We start from the raw sequence: 24194 nt of genomic DNA, 5'->3' as shown, positions 1-24194 counted from the left end.
AAAAAAATGTGTATTAATATTAAATATTATCAAATAAATGTGGGATAAATTTTCAATTTTTTAAAATTACAGGAGTCAGGAGTGACAAAAAGGGAGAAGTTAAATTATGTCATTTAATAAAATAATTATATAAAAAATATTATTGTTACCCGCCTATATAAAATGCAGGAACCACATAATTATTAATGTTATTATCTAATAATTTGTTAACTTCTATTACTTGTATATTTGATTAATAGAAGTTGAAAAAGTATTTTAAAATAATTATAAAAGAAATGGAACCACATAAATATTAATATTAATATTATCAAAAAAATGTAGGTTCAATTTTCATTTTAAAATTATGAGAGAATTTAAATTATGTCATTTATAATAATTATAAAAAAAAATATTATTGTTCCCTGCCTATATAAAATGCAGGAACCACATAAATATTAATGCTATTATTATCTAACATAATATTTTTTGACTTCTATCACTTGTATTAATGGTTAATAGAAGTAGAAAAAATATTCAAAAATAATTATATAAAAAATGGAACCACATAAATAATAATGTTATTATTGTTATTATCTAACATAATTTGTTAACTTCTAATACTTGTATATTTGATTAATAGAAATATTTTAAAATAATTATGAATAAAATGGAACCACATAAATATTAACTGAATATTATATTATCAAAAAAATGTAGGTTCAGTTTTCATTTTTTAAAATTACAAGGAGTCAGGAGTGACAAAAAAGGGGAAGTTAAATATGTCATTTAAAATAATTATAAATAAAATATTATTATTACCTGCCTATATAAAATGCAGGAACCACATAAATATTAATGTTATTATCTAACATAATAATTTGTTAACTTCTAATACTTGTATATTTGATTAATAGAAGTTGAAAAAATATTTAAAGTAATTATAAAAACAATGGAACCATGTAAATATTAATGTTAATATTATTAAAAAAATGTAGGGTTGATTTTCAATTAAAATTACGGGAGTGACATAAATATTAATATTAATATCATCAAAAAAATGTAATTAAAATTACAGGAGTAACAAAAAGGGAGAAGTGACATCTTCAGTATATTCCAAATTGGCAAGACTGGTAGTTGTTCTGCTGCCATTTGTTTTTTTTTTCATTAATTTATAAATAATTTATATGAAAAGAAATTTATGTGACTTCCAAAGAGGTTATTTTAAAAATATAGAAAAATTAATAATAATAATATAAATAATAAATAAAATTTTCTTAGTGTTAAATAATAATGATATAGATAATAAAACTATTTTAAAATATATAAGATGGTTAAAAACTTTTTCCTGAATAAAGTATTAAGCCATATTTCATCAAAATTGTGATGCTAAAGTAACTTCTATAAATATGTTATATTAAATCAAGGAATATGTCCAGTTTTCTTATGTCCAGTTGATTTTTTTAATTAAGAAACTCTGAGAAATTTTTTTGTCATATTCAAAAATCTCTATTATATAAACAATTCGATTTTGTAATTAAAAAAGTTAATTTTTTTTAATAATGAATAAAAATTAAAAGATTATTTTGCATTAATTAAATAAAGGTAAATTATACTTTTAATTGAAAAGTAAAGTTTATACTTTACCTCGTATATATTGAAAAAATAAATGATAAATTAATTATAATATGATTAAAATTATATAGAAAAAAATAAAAGAGAATTTGCTTGATATAATCATTGAATGTTAAATTATTTCAGAAGCTTATTCCCTTAATAATCTTATAAATCTCATAATAATATGATTTATGAATGTTATTTTCAAAATCCTATAAATCTTATATGAAATATGAATGTAAATTTGAAATTATCATAAATTTAAAAATATTCTGCATAAATAATTCTATTTTAGTAATAATATTATTATATTATTCCAAAAATGAATAACCCATTTCGAAATGGCAAAACTGTGAATTCGCCAATACAACATTTGTAAATAAAGAGTAAAGGGATTCAAATTAAATGAGAGTTTGAGAAGTTTATCTAATATCTTATATGAATTATTATTTAATAATAAATTTTTTTTTATAAAAATTTATATATATATAAATTATACAAAATTTGTATTTGTTTTAAACATTAACATAATAATTACCATAATTATTTTTAAATTTAATTACATAATTAACTTTAAACTTAATTAAGCATAACTATTTTTGTGCTTAAGTATAATTTACTTCTTAAAATAACTGGTGAAACTTCCCAGGTCTTAAAATTATACAATTTTCTCAGTCCATATTTATCTGCTGGTAATCCTGAAAGGATTGTCTGGGTAATCTTTATTACAGTATCTAGCATGATTCTTTCAATGCATTCTGAAACTTTATAGTACGCTCTTCATATTCATTTTGAAGTAAGATAGAGGTTGTATATCTCACTTTTCAATACAATATTTGGAATTATTAATAAAAGGATTGTTTGATATATATAATCATTGAATGTTGAATTATTTTCAAAGATTATTTCTCTAATCATATAAATCTTATATGTTGATAATCAGTAACTTTATTATAAATATAAAATATTTTGAACAGATGATCTATTTTGTAATAAACTAACAATAATAATGTTATATGAAATTTTGATTTTGAGTACAAAGTATATATATATACTATATATGTTTTAAACTATTTCTATTCCAATTTCCAAGAATAAAATAAAAATCCCTCAGCCCATTTCAAAATGGCAAGACAGTAAAACTCTCCAGTTCAACATTTGGATCATCTTTTTTTTTTGTCATCTTTTTTTTCATCTTTTTTTTAGGAATTATGAGTAAAGGGATTCACATTTGATGTGTTCATTGAATATCAAATTAATGAGTTTGAGAAGTACTATTTATAAACATGTTTTTGAGCTCAATTATGCGTAATTATCTTTAAACATAATTAATGAATTTGATGATGCATCATACATTTTGGAATGATCAATAATGTGAAAATATGTTTGTTGTTTAATATAGAAGGATAATAGAATTAATAACTTCTCTTTTCAATAAATTCTTATTGGGAATACTTTTTTATAGTATCTTAGGTAATGATGAAGGTGATGTATTTGCGATATTTGCGGCACCACTTTAGCATTGGCATTCAATATGACGGATAAGCTATATTTACTTTGTAATTAACTAAGTTCCTTATTTTAGTGTTTTTTAAACAGTTTTTCTCTTAAAAATATCCAGAATACTTTGCATTCTTTTTTATTTTTATATTTCCAAAGTATAATACATGGTCAATGGATTTAAGTAACCAATATGATTTGATATATATATTAGAGTTGAACTCTCTATCAAGGATGACATGCATTGTTCTTTTTCTCCATGTCATGCCAGGACATTTTTTGTACAATTCCTGATATTATAAATGAATAAGTATGATTTCATTCTCTGAATAAACTTTCTATTATTTTTTCTTCAACTTCTATTACTACTTCCTGATAGTTTGATAAAGATCAGAAAATTGAATTCCAGCTTGCACTAGTACTTCAAAACTAGAGATATTTGTAACTTTCTAGAATGAAACCTTGCGATAATAAGTTTGGGATTGATAATGTGCAGCAAGTTTCTTGGCTTATCTTCAAAAGAAAATTCCAAATAGTAGGTATCAAAATAAAAAACTATTAATTTGTAATTAGCCAGTTATTTAGATTTAAAGTATACTAAAACTTTATAGCATAATTAATTTTACATAATGTATAAATTAAGTGTATTCTAATAAAAATTATAATGCTTTATTTTAAGAGTGGTTTGTTAAGCCCTCTTATAAAAAAATTTTCATGTGTTTGAGTTTTTTCAGAATAAAAACTAGAAAAATGATCATTTATCAAATTTTTCCAATTAAAATTAAAGCTAGGTAACTATAAGTGATTGTGATACTGGTAATGACTAGTAGTTATTATTGTAAAGGTATTTATGGAATTAGTATGTGTAATTTATTTTTACTACTCTGTTGTCTCATGATACTGCCACGCCTGATTCTGCCAATGTTCCATTTCTGAAGTTTGTACCCATGATTCTATTGATACTATTACTTCTGTAGCTGATACTTGTTTCACTTTAAATGCTATTGCACTTGCTAATAAGCTCATTGATGTTTCTACTTCTGTTAAAGCATACTAATATATGGTAATTATAAACTCTAGTTAAGGATAATCATATTTAATAATAGTAATATTATTTTAAGAAACTGGTAATATCTTGACTCATAAGATGCTTTGATATATATTATTTTAGATTGTTTAATATTTTGACTGGTTATAGGATTATTTGATATATTTGATATCTTTTTAAAGAACAAAAAAGGGGAAAGGAAAAAGGGGAAAAGAAAAAACCATTTGATTTATCACAAATTCTTAACCTATTTATATTTAATTTTTAACACATGAAGTTTACTTGTTTTTAAGTAACACCTGGATGAAATTTCAAGTTTAAAGCAAGATTTCAGCTTATGCTAACTCCTTTTACCATTACAGCCACAAAATAAACATGAGTGTTAATTAAGGCTTAAAATATAGGCTTAATATTTACATTGATAATCCTGAATCTTATCCACTATATACACAGCATACATTATATGTGATAACAGACTAGTATTCTACACCAACTAACTTTAAAGTACCTATCACTACATAGTATTTGGCCAAAATTTGTATAAAGATAGTTGAATTATAGAAAAAGACAAGCAATTAATATGTTAATAATCACTGATACCACTTTTATTAGCAGGGTATTTTTAAATTCTAAATTATACCAAACTTGTAAAGTATATGTACAGTATATATATAACTAATGAGAAAATTTATTTTCTATGTTTATTATGAGTGGATTAACAAATTATATGATATATCATATATATTCAAAAAATAAATTATAATCTAATTACAATGCATCAATTTTCTCAATAATAATTTGTAAGTTATTTTCATTGACTAAACCTGACCATATTTTGAGTAATTAATATACTGTCTTTAAAATAAAATAAATTTTCTCATAAATTATACCATTAATTAAGGAGACAATAGAATTATACTCCAAAGAACTTATACTAAAATTGAGTTTTAAATTTGCAATTTGACCATTATTATACACTTTATACTATAATAAATATCATAATACAATATACAACTGAAGCTTGAATTTGTAATGTGAATCATTTATAATGCAAAAATCTTTCTTATTAATTCAAATTATGCATTAATACTTTTTATTTAACATTCTTATTCTTGAAAAGTTAAACTTTATTGGTAAAGTCAATAAAAAATTCTTACAACTGTTGAGCTGGGAAGATAAATTGATTCAGCCCCCTTTTAATTCCATTCAATTGTGCAACATGAAATACACCAATTTATTTCACATTTATTATAATTTGGTCGGCTAGCATGTCATGATTATCATGTGCTCAAATCATGAGGTTTGTGGCTTATCCAATTTCGGCTAAGTCAGATATTTTTGTGGACGGGGTGTTAAAAAAAATTTCTTAATTTTTAAGAATATGAAAAAAAAAATAATAATAAAAAGCCCTGTTATATGCTGCGGACAATTGCATCATCTAAAATATCTTTCTCCAGTTCTTACAAACCAAAATTTTTTCTGAAATTTTAAAATTTTATTTATTTATTTATTTATTTTTTAAAACCGAAAAAATTTGTTTAATTGATTTTTTTTTAAACTAAAAGTTTTAATTTTTTTAAAAAATATTTTATTTCCAGTAAAGTTGAATTTTTTTATTATTACCTCTAAATATTAATCAAAATTTTAATTGTTATATTAAGTTAAATTCATCAACTGTAATGCAACAGGTTATACTAGTTAAACGTAAATAACCAAGAGTTTTCACAAACAGTTCCAAAACAATAATAAGCCTATTCCATATTATTTGTCAAATCACACTTCACTTGTGGCTGGTACTGTAAACATCAAATATCCTCCTATAGATGAGTGACGCAACTCTAAGATTTTATGATTTATTATTTAAATTTTAGTTTCTAAAAATTGATTAACTAAAACAATAGGATTAAAAATCCATATTTACTTTTATCAGTATCATTATTTTCTGGATTTACAGCTTCTGCATTATCAAATCAAGATCAATGATAACTTCTAATACCGAATTAGTATGTGTTTGCAACTTTGCATTTCTATTTCTCTTCATCATTTAAAGAGATAATTTCACCCACATTAGAAATACTTGCAATTTCTTTTAATTTTAATATAACAGATAATAATTCTTAATATTTGTCAAATAAATAAGAATGAATTTTGACATACCTTCAAATTTTTAACATCAGGACTTATACATTTATCTCCAATCATCCATTTAGGTATGGAAAATTTCGGTCACAACCTGACTTGTGAAGGAGTCATACCAAATAATGCTTATTTTTAAATCTTATAGAACTCCACCAAAGTTTAAGTGTATCTATACCCATTTCATAAGGCAAATCACGAGGTTTTTGATTTTTGATCAACCCACCTAAATTGACTGAGAAGTTTTTTTGCATTGTTCTTCAGGATAACCTAAATTCTGCCAAGGAGTTGTAGCAGCAATTGCAGCATTTCTGAATCCATCATCATTAACACCTAAAGCTAAAAACAATAATTTTAATAAAATTTTTAAAATGATAATCAAACTTAAATATTTTACCTTTATAGTAAGTAAGGATGAAGACAATAACATAAAAGGTAAGCAGAATGTTGAAATTCAAGATAATATAATTAAAAACTTGAATTGCGTAAAGATTTGAAGTTGAAATATAGCAACTTCCAATTTAATCATTTGAACAAAACAATCAGCTAGAACAGCTGATTTGCTTCAAGAATATTAATGTATTCTTAATAAAAGCTCAAATTGAACGAATTTGACATCAAATAATGAATTTTAGAATTTGAAATAATATTATTATGCTTTAATAATATCTATTAATAATCAAGTTAGTTTTAATTGTTAGTGATTATATAAATAATATAATCATAATATCTATTAAAAAATCCTACCCAGTCAAACACAGGACGACGTAAAATTGAGTTTGTTGTTGTATATGATGAGCCCTATCTAGTTTTACACCATGTTTGTAATCCTTCAATCTTAATTTTCACATTTTTAAATCTTGGAATAGAATTGCAGAAGCTTGATGTGTAATATTATCAAGTTTTACAAGATCGTTTGCTGCTGCCATTAATTAATAGCATGAGCTATGCATCTTTAATCTCAAATATGACTACTTTTCTTCTATTTTTTTTTTTCTTTCTGACAACATGGCAGTTAAAGGCACTATCAGTTACTACAGCAGCGAATTTATTCACTCCAATTTTTTCTATAATTGCAGAAATTTTTGAAGTAAGGAACTTTTCTGTACGTGATTCCGTAGAATAGTTGCTTAAAGCGACTAAATATTCTTTTCTTTCAGGTGTTGTTATATTGTAATAATTATTCTGTTTAAATATTCAACCATCCAATGCTGATTAATAAATTATAAGATAAAGTTTCAATTATTAATAATTTTCAAAAAAAAATTCACATTTATAAATTCCTTTCTTAAAGTTAAACTATCCGCCGCATTTAATTCAGATTCAATTTTCGGTTAATACGTGTAACTTCCTCATTTAATAGCCACAACATAGTGCCACATATTCGGGTTCAGGTTCTTGAATATACCCATAATGAATGGTTTTCGATAACATTAAAAGGTATTCCTGTCACTATCCATGCTTTTAATAAAGAACAATTAATACGAACATAAATTCTCAGGAGGAAGTATTGCATTAGAACCAAAGTGTTGTGTGATTTAGCTTACTTTAATGTCGAATTTTGGACCTCCTTTATTAGTTTTTACGCGTGAAAGTAGAGTTTCAGCTGATGCGTCAGTATTATCACTAATAAAACGTTTCTGCCTATAAAAAATGTTTGTCTGATAAATATTCGGAATGGGGTCGATTTTCCGAAGACTCGCACGTTATTACAATTTAATATAAGATGCAGAGATTGAGAATTTTCGACCACATAAAAAACGTACAATATCATGATAATTGTCCAATAAATTCAAGTAAATGTTCGGAACGGGTCAATTTTCTGAACAAAAAACCGAACAGTGTTTGGACAACTTTTTATAGGGTAGGTTCTTCGGCAGTAGTTTCTGACATCCTTTTAAATAAAATTGTAGTACATAGAATAAAATTAGCGTTTAAAAACAAATAGGTTATCGTTGTTTAACCACTATATATTTGAATTGAATTTTCGATCTTAAATTAAATTAATTGTTAGATTAATAAAATTTATGGAAAAATAAATTAATTTAAATTTTCACATTTTCCCGATTATCTCAAGCCAAAAATATAATTTTTTAGTCATTAATGAGAAAACTTTATAAATAAAAATAACAATAAATTTATAAGGACTAATCTTTATAATAAATAAATTATTTAGTAATTATTAAAAAACATTAAAAAAAAAATACATTTTTTTATGATTGTCATTAAACAAGAAGAGATAATTAACTGAATTACGAACCTTTTAAAGAATCTCACTTAAATTTATTACATTTTTAAATGTAATATTTTGAAAAGTTACATAATATGGACGAAATGCAAAATTTTTTATTTTTTTATTCGTTTTTCTATATAAAAAGTATTCAAATATAATAACATTTAATGAAAAAAAGTTACATTACTATATATTTATATATACTGTATACGTCAAATGTCATGTATATACAGTTAATGTTTATAATATACTATTTTTAACACTAATATTAATGAAATAAATCTAATTCACCAGATGTAACAACATTAATTCCTTGATTCTTTAACATATCAACAATTTCAAGTTCTTCATCGGTCCAATTATATCTATACTTATTAATTCCAAATTCCTTTAAAGAATTATGAACTTTTTGAAAATTATTTACATATAACAAATATTCCTTACTTAAAGAATTATTATCTAAAGTAATAATCCATTTTTTTAAATTAGCCTTACAGTAATTAGTAAAATATATAAAGCTTGGTAAATCAATATTAAAATCAAAAAATAAATATTCAACAGATGTTAAATGATTACCTAAGCTTTTAACCAATGAACTCATATCAATTCCATTATCAGATCCAATGTTTAGAACTTTTAATGAACGTAATTCACAAATAAATGGAATTACTGAATCAGAACATATTTGTATGCACAAAGAACTAACATTTGGGCAATATTCTTTTACTGTTTCAGCAGCTTTCGGAGTGACATAACTCAAGGCTAGCTTTAATAATGATTCGTTACAAAGATAACTAATAATTTCTTCCATGGGAGTCCCGGTAGTACAATACCATAGTTTGAATTCTTTAAGGTGTAATTTACTCTCAGATTGAACTTCACAATGATTGAAACCTTTACAGTATAAAAACTCAAGAAGTTCTAAACATTTTAATTTTGATATAAACGATAAATCAATATATTTAAAATCAAGACTATCTAGTATTAGTTCTTTCAAGGTTTCAGATCGAAATTCCAATCCTAAGTTAAATGAAATTTTTTCACAATTATTGATATACATAAATATTCTTTTTAAAGGCTGAAATTTAATAATATCCATGTATTGTTTCACATATATGCCATTAAGAAATTTAATCCATAGTTCTATATTAACAATACCATTACAAAATGTAGGAATTATATTTAAAAATTTGGTGGTATTCTTACGTTTTGTATCATTACTTATTAAGTCTAAACTAAATATAGTTAAAGAACTTAAATTTTTAAATCCAGGTTCATAAGTTGTAAAAATGGAAGGTTTTGGTAAGTCAACATAACCTTTCTGGGCTACATTTAATTCAAACTCCTCTAAGAATGAGCTTCTTTGAATAATCATATTATATATAGAATGAATCAACTTTTCTCTGCAATTGGTATAATCATTTCCACTTAATAATTCAGGTAAGGATTTGATAAATTGTTCAATGTGTTCTACGCAACAATCATGATTTAATTTTTTTATGAATCTTACATATTCAAATAAAGGAGGCTTAATATTAAATTTTATCACACAGGGGATTAACGAAGAAATTTCATCCTCATTAAGACATGCAAGTAATGTTTTTATTAATGAACGGCTAATAGAAATTGAAAATTGCTTGATAAAAGGGTTTCTCCAAATAATTGGAATAGTAGCTTTACAGTAATATCTATTAACAAATAAACATTTGTATAAAGATTTATTATCAAGAAAAAAGAGTATGTTATCGAAACATTCAATTGGTAATATTGGCAAAGACATTACTGACATGACTTGTGATATGACTTAAAAAAAAAAATAAGGAAAGAGAGGAAGAATATGTAAAAATTTAAATTTGACGTACAAATCCCTATTTTATAATAATTAGTGTGATACCAAAATTCCTAAATGGAAACAGATTAAAAAAAAATTAAATTTACCCTAAAAAGTAAAGACATTTTGATGATCATGTCAATTAATTTAATTAATATAAACAACGGATGTTGTTCTCCTAATACGATTGTTTGTTTGTCAAAAAACATATGTACATCTTCCACGATCATTTTATTCGTGCTACAAATAAATTAACCATGTTGTTTGTTTTATCTGCATATGATAATTAACGTAAAATGAAAAGTATTTGTAAAATTATCTTGAACTTAAAACGCGAGACTTACTCATTTCTAACATTTATCCATGTGTGAACCAAAATTTGAGATTGACAAAACTGACAAAACTTGTATAACTCGCATATACAAATGATTATGATCACATATCTTATGAATTTTGCAGTTCATGTAAAAGCATTAGCGCTCAGATTCTTTATTATTTGTTAACAATCATTGTCAACTCTATACCATTTGGTTGCTAATAAATATAGATTGTTAATATATTTATGGTTTACTACATGCGAAAAAATAATTGAAATGAAACAATTAAAATTTAAAACTTGCTTTATCTGCCAAAAAAAAAAAATCCTGATTTTGTATTTATCAAAAAAGAATAATTTTGTAACATCGAGACAAAGAACCTTGAAAATATTTTCAATTTATGGAATTGTATGTGATACGGAATATATAAACGCATTAAAAATAAATTAAAATTTGTCATATATTTTATTAATAAAGGAATCGTTAATAAAAAAAAAATTAAAAAAAAATAAATAAATTGCACATCTATAAAAAAAAAAATTGTCTCCATATTAAATGAATTGTGTAATATGAAACGACTGAAACGTGTTTGTTAAGTGTTGGTTATGGTTGGAATTGTTTGATTGGCTATCGAGGTGATGTGCATGTTCCGATTGTCCGATGACCAATCCATGTGACTAATCCAGTCCCAAAAAAGTTAAGTTTCGATCGGTTTTGAGTTTTTTTTAAAAATTTTCTTTTTTCCGGTTCTTTTATATTTTTTTGCAGTTTTTTTAAACCGGATTTTCAATTAATTTAATTTTTTTCTGAAATAGATACATGTGTATTTTTTATTTGACCAAGTTTTCACTTTTTAATCAAATTATTTATTAGGACCAACAATTTTGTATGAATTTTATTGTTAAGTTAGTTCAATTTATTAAAAGGGACGAAGTTTGGGAATATTTATTAAAACGAGTTTTTTGCAAAATCCAACTCTTATTTCAGATTCAAATATTTGGTCGGATAATGATTTAAACAATGGAAAATAATTTGCAACATTAGATTTTTTAGTTTATTGTCTAAGAATTCTTATAAAAAGTTCGTCCTTATAATTATTATTAAAAATTATGAAAATATTGATTCGATTTAAATATTGTTTTAGTTAATTCAAGATGGATTAAAAAGGCAGTTAATAATAAATTTACTCATTTAAGAAAATTATATTTACCGTATAAATTTTCCATTATTATTAAAAGGAAGTCGAGATGGATTTACTCCTATAAATTATGACCTGCTACCATTACCATCATATATGTACGTAACTGTAGCACGTCTCCGTCCGTACGATTTTTTTATTGATGATATCATAATTTTATCGCTGGAGTCATGATAAATTAGTAACATTTGCTGAAACCTGCGAAATCGGGACTGTGTAGAAGCTATGTAGCCGCTATATATAATAAAAAAGTAGTAGGCGTATCGCTATTTTATGTTTAACGTAGGGTATCCATATGGAGCGAATATAAAAATACTGTGAATAATTTAGATAGTCCAACAAGTTTATATGTAACAAATACAATGTAAAAATGTAGTTTATTTAATGTAAAAATATTTTTTATTTAAAGTAATATCAAAGTTATATTACAGCTTCATTGTATAATAAAAAGACGATGCCATTTGTACAAGAATTTAAGAAAAGTGTTGATAAACTTGATCCGATAGCATTGTATCAACTATCTAAATCTATATTAATTTTATTTTGTATCGATATTAATCTATACTAAAAAATAGAAAAAAAAAAATTTTTTTTTTCTAAAGTTCTGAATTCCTTTTTTCGAAACTATACTTGGGATTTTGGTTTCCAAGCAATTTCACTACAAAAAAAAGGAAAAAATTAAAAAAAAAACCTTTTTCTAAGTTTCGAATTCCTTTTTTTCTGAACTTACCTATCTCACGCGCGCATTTAACACTGAGGGTCGATTTCTCACCAAGATCCGTGTCTGATCCGCCTAAAAAAAAAGAAAAAAAAAGAAATTATCGACCGTTTTTAAAAGACGAAATAAAAGATGGAATAAAACAAAAAAAAAACTCCCACCGAAGTCCCGCGTCCAAAGAATTTAAGAACCGTCTAAAAACAGTTAGAAAATGTTCGTCAAAATAAAAATCAAGAAAAAAAAATAACAAACTTACCGATATGCCGCGACCGGAGAGACCAAAAGAACCATCTATAAGAAGAAAAAATTGAAACGTTAGAAAACGTTTCATTAAAATAAATAAAATGCCCACCGAAATCCACATCCAGAAGTTCGAAGAATATGTCACCTAAAAGGAGAAAGAAACGTTAATAAACGTTTCTCAAAGAATAGTTCAAAAAAAAAAAAATCTCCACCCTACCGAATTCTTACACGTCCAAAGACTCGGTCTTCTAAAAAAAGAAAAAATTGAAACGTTAGTATACTTTTCGTTAAAGAAATATAAAGAAACATAAACATTGTCCGATTCTCACCAAAATCCCACGCGTTTGAAGGGTGAAATGAAGACAAAACCTAAAAAAGAAAGTTTAGTAGTTTAGTACCAAAGACGACAAAAAAAAAACAAACAATAAAAGAACCCACCTTTATTTCCACAAAAGAGACATTGAAACATAAAAAAAGAAAGATTGATTGTTAGTAGTGAAGACAAATAGATAAAATGAAAATAAAATTGTACACTCACCCAGCAAATCGGCAATACCTAAAAAAGAAAGATAACACTGATGGAGTCATCGAAACCTAAAAAGAAGCCAAAATCTAAAAAAAAGAAAGTCAAAAGTTAATAACGAATACGAAGAAATAAAAAATGAAAAAAATAGACGCTCACATCCATTATCAGAGAGGATCGGCAAAATCTAAAAGATAAAAACGAACCGTTAGTAGAGTTCGCTAAGATAAAGTAATTAATGAAAAAAAAATTACCCACCAGAATCCCAAAGAGAACCGCCTAGATAAAAGAAAGTAACGTACTGTTAGATATTACATCATAAGTTAGTATGCTTAGTGGATATATATACATTACAATTTAGAGTATCTTTTTTAAGTCTTTTATTATATAGACTGTAATAGAACGATGAAAATTAAGAAATTTGATATAGGTGGATTTTACAAAATTCCATAACAGATATTTTTGATTATAATGGTGTAAAAACGGAGCCGAATTCCTGATCGCCGATCATCCAGACCCGGTTTAATCGCAGAAAATCCCCTGGAATTCCACGACGATCTACGCCTGAGCCGGGTCCGGATCACGTTGCGGCTAATTATTTTTCGGCTAACTACACCATTATAGATTGGAATAACGTTCCGTAATATAAATAATTACCGTCGTACAACAATTAGAATAATCATTACGCGCACTTATGATTTTTTAACAATTGAAAATTTCATCGTTAATAATAAATCATGATTCGAGAAATACGCTTCGGTTGGCTATCTTCCTAACTTTATTTTATTGATTTTTGTTTGAAAAATGGAGTAATATTTATTAAATAACAATTGTGTTTTACAAATAATAATTTTGTGATTTAGTAAAATGTGAAATAATAATTTTGTGATTTAGTAACTGTGAAATAAAATAAAAATTTTGTGATTTAGTAAAATGTGAAATAAAATAAAAATTTTGTGATTTAGTAAATGTGAAATATAATCTATAAAATTGATATTAAAGTAAAATGTTTGTGTTAATGAATCAGGTGATGCTTGTGCGTCACATAGATCATTTTGACAAAGAATTTCGGCAGATGACTCATACTTTAATGTTGATTTTCATAAAACTTTAATATTTTCTATATATGAACATACCCTTTTTTGATAAAAAAACTTTAATAGTACAATAACAAAAGTAATATTTTTTTTTTAAAAATAAAATATATATATGTATACACCTTTGTTGATAAGAAAAAAGAAAGAAAAATAGAAATAATTAACTAAATTTGTTCGCATTGCCATTTCTCTTTGATAAAATACTTCATTTAGATTAAGCTTTTTCAAAAAAAAAAACCATATCTAAAAAAAGATAATAAATGGTTAATTCTGAAACGTCAACATTCATTAAAATTCCTAAAAATGCAACATATTCTTTCAAAAATTATTAATACAAGCAAATAAATTATAAAATAAAGTTCTCATGATGTCTTTTGTGACGTCTTTTGTTTGTAGTAGTTCATTGTAAAAAATGGAAATTTATGCAACAAAATTATTTGCATGTATACATATATATTTACGCCATCAAAATTAAATATTTCATCATTTGATCAAAAAAAAATATAAAATAAATATCATATTTTTTATAATAACGAAGCAAAAATAGTTTTATTAATAGCTATTTTGTTATCCTTTTACAGAAATTTATTGCCTATATAAGTTACATGCAATATGTATTCGAATTCTTTTTAGAAGTTTGGACAAACAAATAGAACCTCTTTACCATTCTTCGTTCAAAAACCAAAAAGGAAATTCCGGCCAGAGAGCTCATGACTTAATTTCATAATTTCATAATTTCGCAGATCCTTTGGCCGGCTATGTACAATTATAATAAATGTGAGACATTGCATGTGATTCGTGATTTTCAAATTTTATTAAACTATGCCGATATCAAGTTTATTGTTGTACATCGCCACGTGCCGGACAGACAGATTGAATAGAAGTATTAATATCTTGTATTACTATATGCTATTCATCGTAAATCGCTTTTTTGTGCAATCCCTTATTAATGTGACATATGTGACATATAGAAATCAGTGAGCGGACTATATATCATTTATATGAATTTTGGGGTATTAATTCTTCTTTTAATATGAGAACATAAAAGCAAGTATTAAATTCATTTTTTTCCTAATAGCTAGTAAAATTTGTATTCTTTATTTATGTACTTTGTTATATTAAAGTATTGGTTCATATATTTTTGATATAAAAAATTTTTTTTCAAAAATTGGGTTATTCAAATTCGTCACATTGATTAATTTTTTTTAATACAGTATTTCATTTAGGTCAAAAAAAAAAAAAAATTTTTCTAAATAAAGTTGACAGACAATCAAATTATATTTATTTCTCTAAATGTAATGTTCATATTTTAAATAACAATATATTTTTTTTAAAATTTTTTTTTTTATTGGTAAACGTATTTCTTTATTAGTAAAATGTAGAAGAACAATTTATATGTTAAATATGTTAAACACAAAAAATAAAATCATATTTTAAATAAAACAATATATATTTTTTTTTTTAGATTTTTTTTTTATTGGTAAACGTATTTCTAAAACGTAGAACAATTTATATGTTAAATACAAAAAATAAAATAACAATATATTTTAATGTATTGTTACTTCATAAAAATAATTATTATCTATGTTACAATAGGTTTCCGTGTGAAAATATTTTAAGTTTCCCTATCTCCTGCAGGAGAAAATGTTTCACGATATACTGTAAAACATATATAAATGTTGACGCAGCTGATGTAACTAACCCTTTTTATATAATTTTATACTTTTTAATCATGCACATTTGTGCATATCTTGCATATCACCATTATGATCGATACTATTTATTCTAAATCGGGCTTAGACCTATTTTTATTATAATGTCGTAATGTTAATATTATATTTTAAAATTTAATATCTAAAAATGACAAACATTTGAAGAATCTATTTTTTAAAAAAATAAAAAAATACGAAGATATTATTAGAAAAAAATCAAATTTAAAAAGAATAGATTTTCAAGATAAAGGGAAAATAAATGTCAAAAGAAAAAAAAAAAGATTCTTATATTCGATTAAACCTAAAGTGAAATTTTAAAGAATATTTTAAAGTTATCAATATGACGTATTGAAAGTCGGAGTTCGGGCATATACATGCTGGTTTACAAATTTTATTCGTTAATAGAATACCAATTTGAAGGAGGCTTTGCTTGATTTCGGAGTCTCCGCGATTCTGTGCAGAATGTTGATTGAATTATTTACATTCTTTGTTAACACAATAAAATCCGTTTATAGAAAATTAAAAATAAATTATCCTAATTTTTGAAATAATAACTTAATATAATTAAGGTTATTATTGATAATAAAGTATTACGCATATTATTAAACAATTCTCATGATCACAAATTGTGCATAATCAAAAAGGATCTTCGCTAGGGAAAAAAAGCCTTTTTTAGATTTATTGTATTTCCATTTTATAAAATCTTTTCATCCGCTCAAATGAAGTATTTTAATCAAGTCATAAAAAAAAAGAATCAGGTTTTATTATAAATTATTCAGTATATAAATTATATTCACATATTTATAGAATATCATCACAACATTATCACAACGTCACCAATATTGGGTATTGAAATAATGAATAATTACTAATACGGTGACAAAGACAGAAAAGGCGCAGAACAATGAGTTACTACGTCATGATAAGAACGGTGTTGCGCCTTCACGTGATCTAAATTTATGTCTAGTTTGTTTCCCGTGATCAAAATAAAAGGTTTGGAATTTCATTTTTTTTTAAGAGAAATATTCTAAATCAACGTGAATTACTTATGATGTAAATAAAAAAAAATTTTAATTACTTTGTTTTTTTATTTTGGATTAGAGAAACAATAATAACTTGGTCTATTTCTAATGAACTTAACTTATCCTAAACTCTCTTATTCTAAACTCTGCACAAATGTTCTCTTGCGATCCTTCAACCTCATACTATGTAATAAAGAACAAATTCATTAAATAATAATGTATTTATTTGTCATTCACCAACGTTCTGTCACGCACATGAAATTTTATGCGTAAAAGTATAATCTATTTCTAATGGGTTAAGGCAAAATAATTAGGATAAAGTAAGGAAGTTATTAGATAAGGGATTAGAAGAAGATTAGGGTAAATGAAAGGAATTGGGAGATCAGATAAGAAAATTATCATAAAGAGGAGAGTTACAATATTCAAATTATATAAATTATATCAATAAAATGAATATGATCAAAAAAAAATGTACAGTACTTAAAACGCATCGAATTCTGATTTCTGACTGAACGTTTTTTTAAAAAACCGATTTCATAGTATTATACCGGATTTCATATAAAACTTGATATAGCGTTTATTTTATTTATTTTATTTTAATTTTAGAAAGGAAGTCTAAATTGTAAACGGAGATAATAACAAAGGCACAAATGCGCATGTAAAAGCTACACCGAAACATTCGATTGAATTAGCTCGCCCCATGGTATACCTATAATAAAAAAAATTCTTTGATATAATCACGTGTTTGGAATTTATGTGATTATTAGAATCTTAATTCTGACCAAAATTAATATTCTTATTCACGTGACATATTTACAGATATACCGAACGTTTTTTCCTGAACTTTCACCAGTTTAGCCACGTACATGTGATGTTAATCGGTTTGCATTCCTAGTCAAAATAGAGTTAGTTCTCTTTCCTCCTAAGCTAATTCCTGTTGAGCTTGATGAATCTGATGTCTTTATAAAAAAATAAAATAAAATAAATATCAGTTATATGAAATAACTTTAATTTCAATAAAGTTATATTTTTAATATTATAAATTATTTTTCAAGTCGTTAATTCAGATTAAATAAAATTTTCCAGCGATACTTTGAAGATATCCTTCTTGTTATGTTTTGAATCTTAAACTTACGAATTATATGATTAATAATAGTAATAATACTGTATTACTTATAAAAGAAGTGCTTCTTGCTCTCCTTAAATCATTTTATTTAAAAATTTTTTTTAATTCAAAATTATAAATAATAAAATATATGAACAATTAAATAATTTTTGTTATTTTTATCTGATAATGTAATATCAACCAAATTTTTATCTGTCATATTTAAAGACACTATTTTTTATTATGAAGGAAGCGCAGCAAATGGCGTGATTTAGGTGGCTACGTCACAAATTTGTTCAATGAGGTTAGTGAATTTACCATTGATCGCACCAGGCTTGTTCGAATTTTTTTGATTCACAAAAAGGTGAAATTTTTTATGTTCGCGGGATTTGCGATCATATTTAAAACCAGGTGTGAAATTATAAAGGAAGGAATTTCAACTATCAATTGTTATTATAATTTTTTTTCAGTTTTAATTTTATTATTATTTAACAAAAAAAAAATACGAAATTTTTAATAATATAATAAAAATTGGCTTTTTTGGTTCCTTTTTTTCATTTTTTTTTTCAAACCGAAAAAAATTTTTTCTTCCTTTTTTTCTTTCGGTTTAGTTTTTTTTCAAACCGGAAATTTGTTTTTTCTCTTTTCTTTTCCCGTTTAGGTTTAATTTTTTTTAATAATCCTATTGTTTCGGTCTTTTAAGACTGATTTTTTTTTATATTATTTCTTTCGATCTTTTTTTTAGACCGGATTGTTATTTTTTTTAAAAAATTTTTTTTTTTTCACTCTTTTTGGACCGAATTGTTGTCCTTTTTTTCAGAATTTTTTTCGGTACTTATTTTTTTTTCGGATTCTTTTTTTTTCCCTTTTTTTAAACCGATTTCTTTCTTTATCCTTTTTCTTTCCCCCAAATTTTTTTAATTTTTTTTCTTTTTCTTTCAATTTTTTTATTATCGTTATTAAATAAAGAAATAAAATATTATATTAAATAAAATTATAAAATTATTATTTTTTTAAAAAAATCAATATAACATGTAGGAAAATTGATCAACGAGATGATTAAAGATTTTTTCAATTAAATTGAACGCTGGATAAATAGTTTGATTTTCAAATTCATAAAAATCAAAAAAAAATTGATATTTTTACAATATTTTATAATTAATTAATTGAAGTAATTGTTGATTTAATAATAGATTATTATAACCAAATCCATATCTGAAATTCTTTAAATAATCACCAGATTTTTTGAATAAAGATTTTAATTCAAATGGTTTAGTTAAATTAATAATTTATCGAGTAAAATGAGTATCAAAAGAAGAATAATCATAATGAAATGAACAGATTCTAATACATTTAATTGTTCAAATATTTTTCCTAAGTTAGTTTTTTTCATGTTAAAAATATGCCGAAATGGTATTTTTTTCATAAAATAATATGAAAACGCTGAATTGGCATTTTTTTCATAAGTCTATATGAAAAAGAAATGCCAAAATGGCATTGCTTTCATAAAATAATATGAAAGTATGAAAAAAAGCTATTTAAGGCATTTTTTTCATAAAAAAAAATAGAAAAAAACGGCATCTTTTCTCATAAAGTAATATGAAAAGATGCTGAAATCATGACATTTTTTTTTTCATAAAATAATATGAAAAAACATTTTTTTTTGAAAATTTAATCTTTATTAGTATTGCAAAAATTGCCAAAGCAAATGACTGCAACATAGACGTAAAAAAATACATCATATCAGTAAGGCATCTATCTAAATACAACAACATCAAAAACCAAAACAGCAGCTACAAGCTATATAAGAAAATCCTAGTAATCTAATCCTGGAATAGTTGCATTTTATATACTTTACGCATGTTAAACAACAGGAGAGGCCCAAGACTAAACTCGACCCCTGCTATCAGTACTATCTAATAATCCAATATCACATTACCAGGAACTTTGACTTTCTCGAAAATTTTTATGTTAAATCACGTGACTTGAGAAAATAAGATGTTAACGTCACCTTTCTAACTTTAATTCCAAAATGTATAAATTGCTTATAATTGCTCGTAATCATTTTGAAACCAAAAATTTTTCATAATAATATATACACCAAAGTATAAACTTAAATGCTTTAAGTTGCAAAGTTCATGTCAAATCTAAAATTGAAAGCTAAATTAACACAACTTGTATGACTTATAGCCACCATTTTATTTATAAAATGACTGACAGAACAGTTCCAACTACTGTATTTTGAAAACAAAAGTAAACAGAATACTATTTTTTATTATAAATTTCACAGCTCCCCATGAATGATGGACACTTGTTATTGATAATCATTCTTTGTAAGAAGTTCCATACTCTACAGTATATAAAAATTCACTATAGAGAGGGCAACTGTATTAGAATAACGAAATAAGTAATTTCATTGAATTTTATTGTTTTTAATTTTAGAACTATATTAATATATTAGTTTCTTTATTATTCAAATGACAGCAACATATATAATAAATGTGTTTCATATATAGTGTTACTAAATACAAACTTTGCTAATGAAAACAAAATAATTACAGACGTAATATATCTGTTATCACATGTTCTACGTTTTGTATAAATAGGGACAATATTCTAAATTGTAATACCTTATTGTTTAACTTATATGAACTATATTATATTTATTAATCATTATATTAATTTTAAAACTAAAATATAGAGTGTAATAAAATTAATAGTTTGTTTGTAATTAAAATATGGAATAAAATATTCATTGTTATATTAAAATTATTAATTTTTTAATTCATCCATCAGGATCAAATTCACATAAAAGAACTTGGTAGTGACTAACAACTTGGAATTTTAATATTGTTGAAATAGTAATAATAACGTGATAAAATGAAAGTTAGTACCAGATACTGTAATTTAATTATAATGCATATTTGAATCATATACTTTACTTTTTAATTAGACATTAAATTTATTAATCCTTAAATAGGCTTTTAATAAAGTGATGATACTATTAATTTAAAGCATTAATTAACTTTAAATAAGATTTAAAAACATATTGATTAAAAATATTTCTCATTTTTATTAACAAAAATATCTTATTGGCACTAAAATATATTATGGAACGCTTTACAGCTTTAAAACATAAAATTACTTTTATAACAGTTTAATGAAAGGTGAATATGTTTGTCCTTTTCTGAATAGGTTTATTACCTTTATTAATATTTTACTATTCCTATTATACTGTATGAAAATAGTGTAATTTATTAAATTTTTCTGAGAAATTTATATAATAAATAATACTTTAATTGTTTAGGACATACAGTATAAGTTGTTAGGATAGTCTTTTATTATCAGTACTATTATAAGTTTACTAAGACCTGAACCTACTAATACCATATTAATTTTACGCACAATACTTGTGAATTTGATAATTTTTAAAAGTACATTTGATATTATTTTTATAATAGAGTGTGTCAATTTAATAGGATCCATTTAGTAATTATTTTAATAGAGTCTATTTCATAATTTTTTTTAAATAAGAACTGAATCATAAATATCCGAATTATAGCAATATTATATTAATGTTAAAATAACATTAAAATGATATCATTTAAAATTTTAAGATTTCTGTAAGTTATTAGTAATAATTGATTTATTTGAATTCTTCAATTATAGATAGTTTATAATTTATTTTCTGCGGAAACTAAGTCTATCGAGTTTTTATTCTTAAAAATTGTATAAAAAGGTTAATTATAATATTAAATGCTATTTTTTCTGTAATTTTGACCAATAACAAAAAATCTGATAATCACTAAAAATCTATAAGTATTCATATTCCAGACAATAATTAATTTGCTCTGATAATTTAACACTAATAATAATAAAATAAATAGTTTGTTAACAGACAATAGTTAATGAAATACGCGGGCGCAGACTTTTTATATTTATTTATTTATTTTTTTAAATTATTGTAACTCTTTCAAACGTATTTCTTATATTCATTTATATTTATATTTACAACATCTTCAAATTTTTAATACAATTTTAATGCATAAAAATACTACTTGTCGATAATTATATTCTCAATAAATATTTTATTATAGAAATTAATGAATTATTAATATTTGGACTGAATTATAAACTAAACTTAAATAAGTTAATATTAGAAATAATGAAATTCTATTATATCATCTAACATCTAACTTGCAAATTAATATACGTAGATTATTACAAGACTGTAAATAGTATTATACTTTTATAGACAGAAATTGTTATTGCATTACATAATCTACAATACTCTATAATGCTTTATATCCAATTAAAATTTCCTTTGAACTAAATATTCGTATGGTAAATAAACCATAATCATTTAACGCTGCAAGTATTTGGTAATTTTTCGTGTAATTTAAGATTTGGACATTAGTTAACTAAAATATCAGTATATTGGTATATACAGTAATTGGTTTTGATCATATTATAATAAAATCAGATTAATTTCAATAATATGGCAAAAATCTATATATTAGTATAATACTGCTCAAATTATAAATTTATTCATATTCTATATATTGTATACTAGTCAAAAATAAATAAAATGAACTATTTAAATTACAAACTAAGAAAATTTGCAAATATTGCTACTCTAGTCTTAGTGTTTAAATAATTCTAAATACAATAATACAAAAATAATAATGATAACGCTCTAATTTAATAAATAGTTAAGATCCATCTTACTCGTAGCATAATTTATTTGCGTATATTGGTATCCAATTTCATGATATTGTATTTCTAAAATTTAATATTAATTATATTAATAATAATAAAAATAAAATATGAAAATTTCAGTAATAATTACCTTCATTATTATTTGAATTGACTTTTTTATTAGAGTTATAAGCGAAATCTTTTTCATCATCTATTTTATAGTAATAAATAAGAAAATTGATTATTTGATTTACAGCATTGTATAAATTATTATAAAAAAACTATCTATTACCATCAAAATAACTTCTTTTATTAGATTGCTCTTCTACTTTATTTATAAAAATAAACGGATATAAATTAGAATTATAGATCGAAAATTTTAACAAAAATATATTAATTGCTAATCTTACCAATAATCAAACCATCTTGTAAATCAAAATTAAATTGTATACTATGATAAGCTATAAAAATAAAGTTAACATAGTAAAATTAATAACAATATTAATAAGTTAAATATATTTTAATAATTACCATCTTGTTCTTCTATTAAATAAAATGAATAATTAATATTATATTGTAAAAAGTAAAACTGTACAATAAAAAATTCTTACCTTTTGTTGCATTTTTTGGTTCAGGTAAATTTTCAAAATTATAAACTTTACTACTAATATTCCAATTACTAGAACTTGCACTAAAATTTTCAAAAAAGGAACTATTAGTAGAACTAGAATTTACATTAAATCTTGTATCTAATTGAGGATTATTAATACTCGTAACTTTACTAATTATTCTTTGTTCATTTTCATTTTGAAGATATAATCTAAGAAGATCTGAAATTTTATTAAAAAGAGTGGACATATCAGGTCTTTTCGTAGGATTAGCATCCCAACATTGTTCCATTAATTCTTTATATTCTAAAGGAGTGTCGGGTATTGTTTTTGGTCTCATTCCATTTATTATTCTTATTGCAAGATCATAATCATGTTTATTAATAAAAGGTGGTTGTCCGGATGAGATTTCCCACATAAGTATGCCAATACTATAAATATCAGATGCAAAAGTATATTTCTTATTAACAATGACCTCAGGTGCTATGTATGGAAGATTTCCATATATACTATCTAATGGTTTATTAGCTGGTCCACAAAATCCAAGATCACTGATGTAAAATCTTTGATCATTTTGATAAAATAATATATTTCCAGAATGTAAATCTCTGT

At 23.9% G+C, this 24194-nt stretch overlaps 2 protein-coding genes across 2 annotated transcripts; both read right to left on the bottom strand.

Moving 5' to 3' along the window:
* Positions 1-8778: 8778 nt before the first annotated feature.
* Positions 8779-10299, bottom strand: OCT59_026624 (uncharacterized protein; the record flags this gene model as incomplete). The annotated part of the gene is made up of 1 exon (XM_025319692.2): positions 8779-10299. The coding sequence occupies one exon, from the start codon at positions 10297-10299 to the stop codon at positions 8779-8781; it is 1521 nt and encodes a 506-aa protein (XP_025173167.2).
* A 12673-nt stretch (positions 10300-22972) lies between these two features.
* OCT59_026623 (uncharacterized protein) lies at positions 22973-23874 on the bottom strand (the record flags this gene model as incomplete). Its single annotated transcript, XM_066143291.1, has 6 exons — positions 22973-23058; positions 23126-23185; positions 23267-23302; positions 23385-23435; positions 23506-23517; positions 23586-23874. The coding sequence occupies 6 exons, from the start codon at positions 23872-23874 to the stop codon at positions 22973-22975; spliced, it is 534 nt and encodes a 177-aa protein (XP_065992824.1).
* Between the last annotated feature and the right edge of the window lie 320 nt (positions 23875-24194).

This window comes from Rhizophagus irregularis, chromosome 6 (genome assembly GCF_026210795.1).
Source record: "Rhizophagus irregularis chromosome 6, complete sequence".
NCBI classification, from domain to species: Eukaryota; Fungi; Glomeromycota; class Glomeromycetes; order Glomerales; family Glomeraceae; genus Rhizophagus; species Rhizophagus irregularis.
The sequence above is the reverse complement of the archived record's forward strand: the minus strand, read 5'-3'. Positions and strand labels throughout refer to the sequence as shown.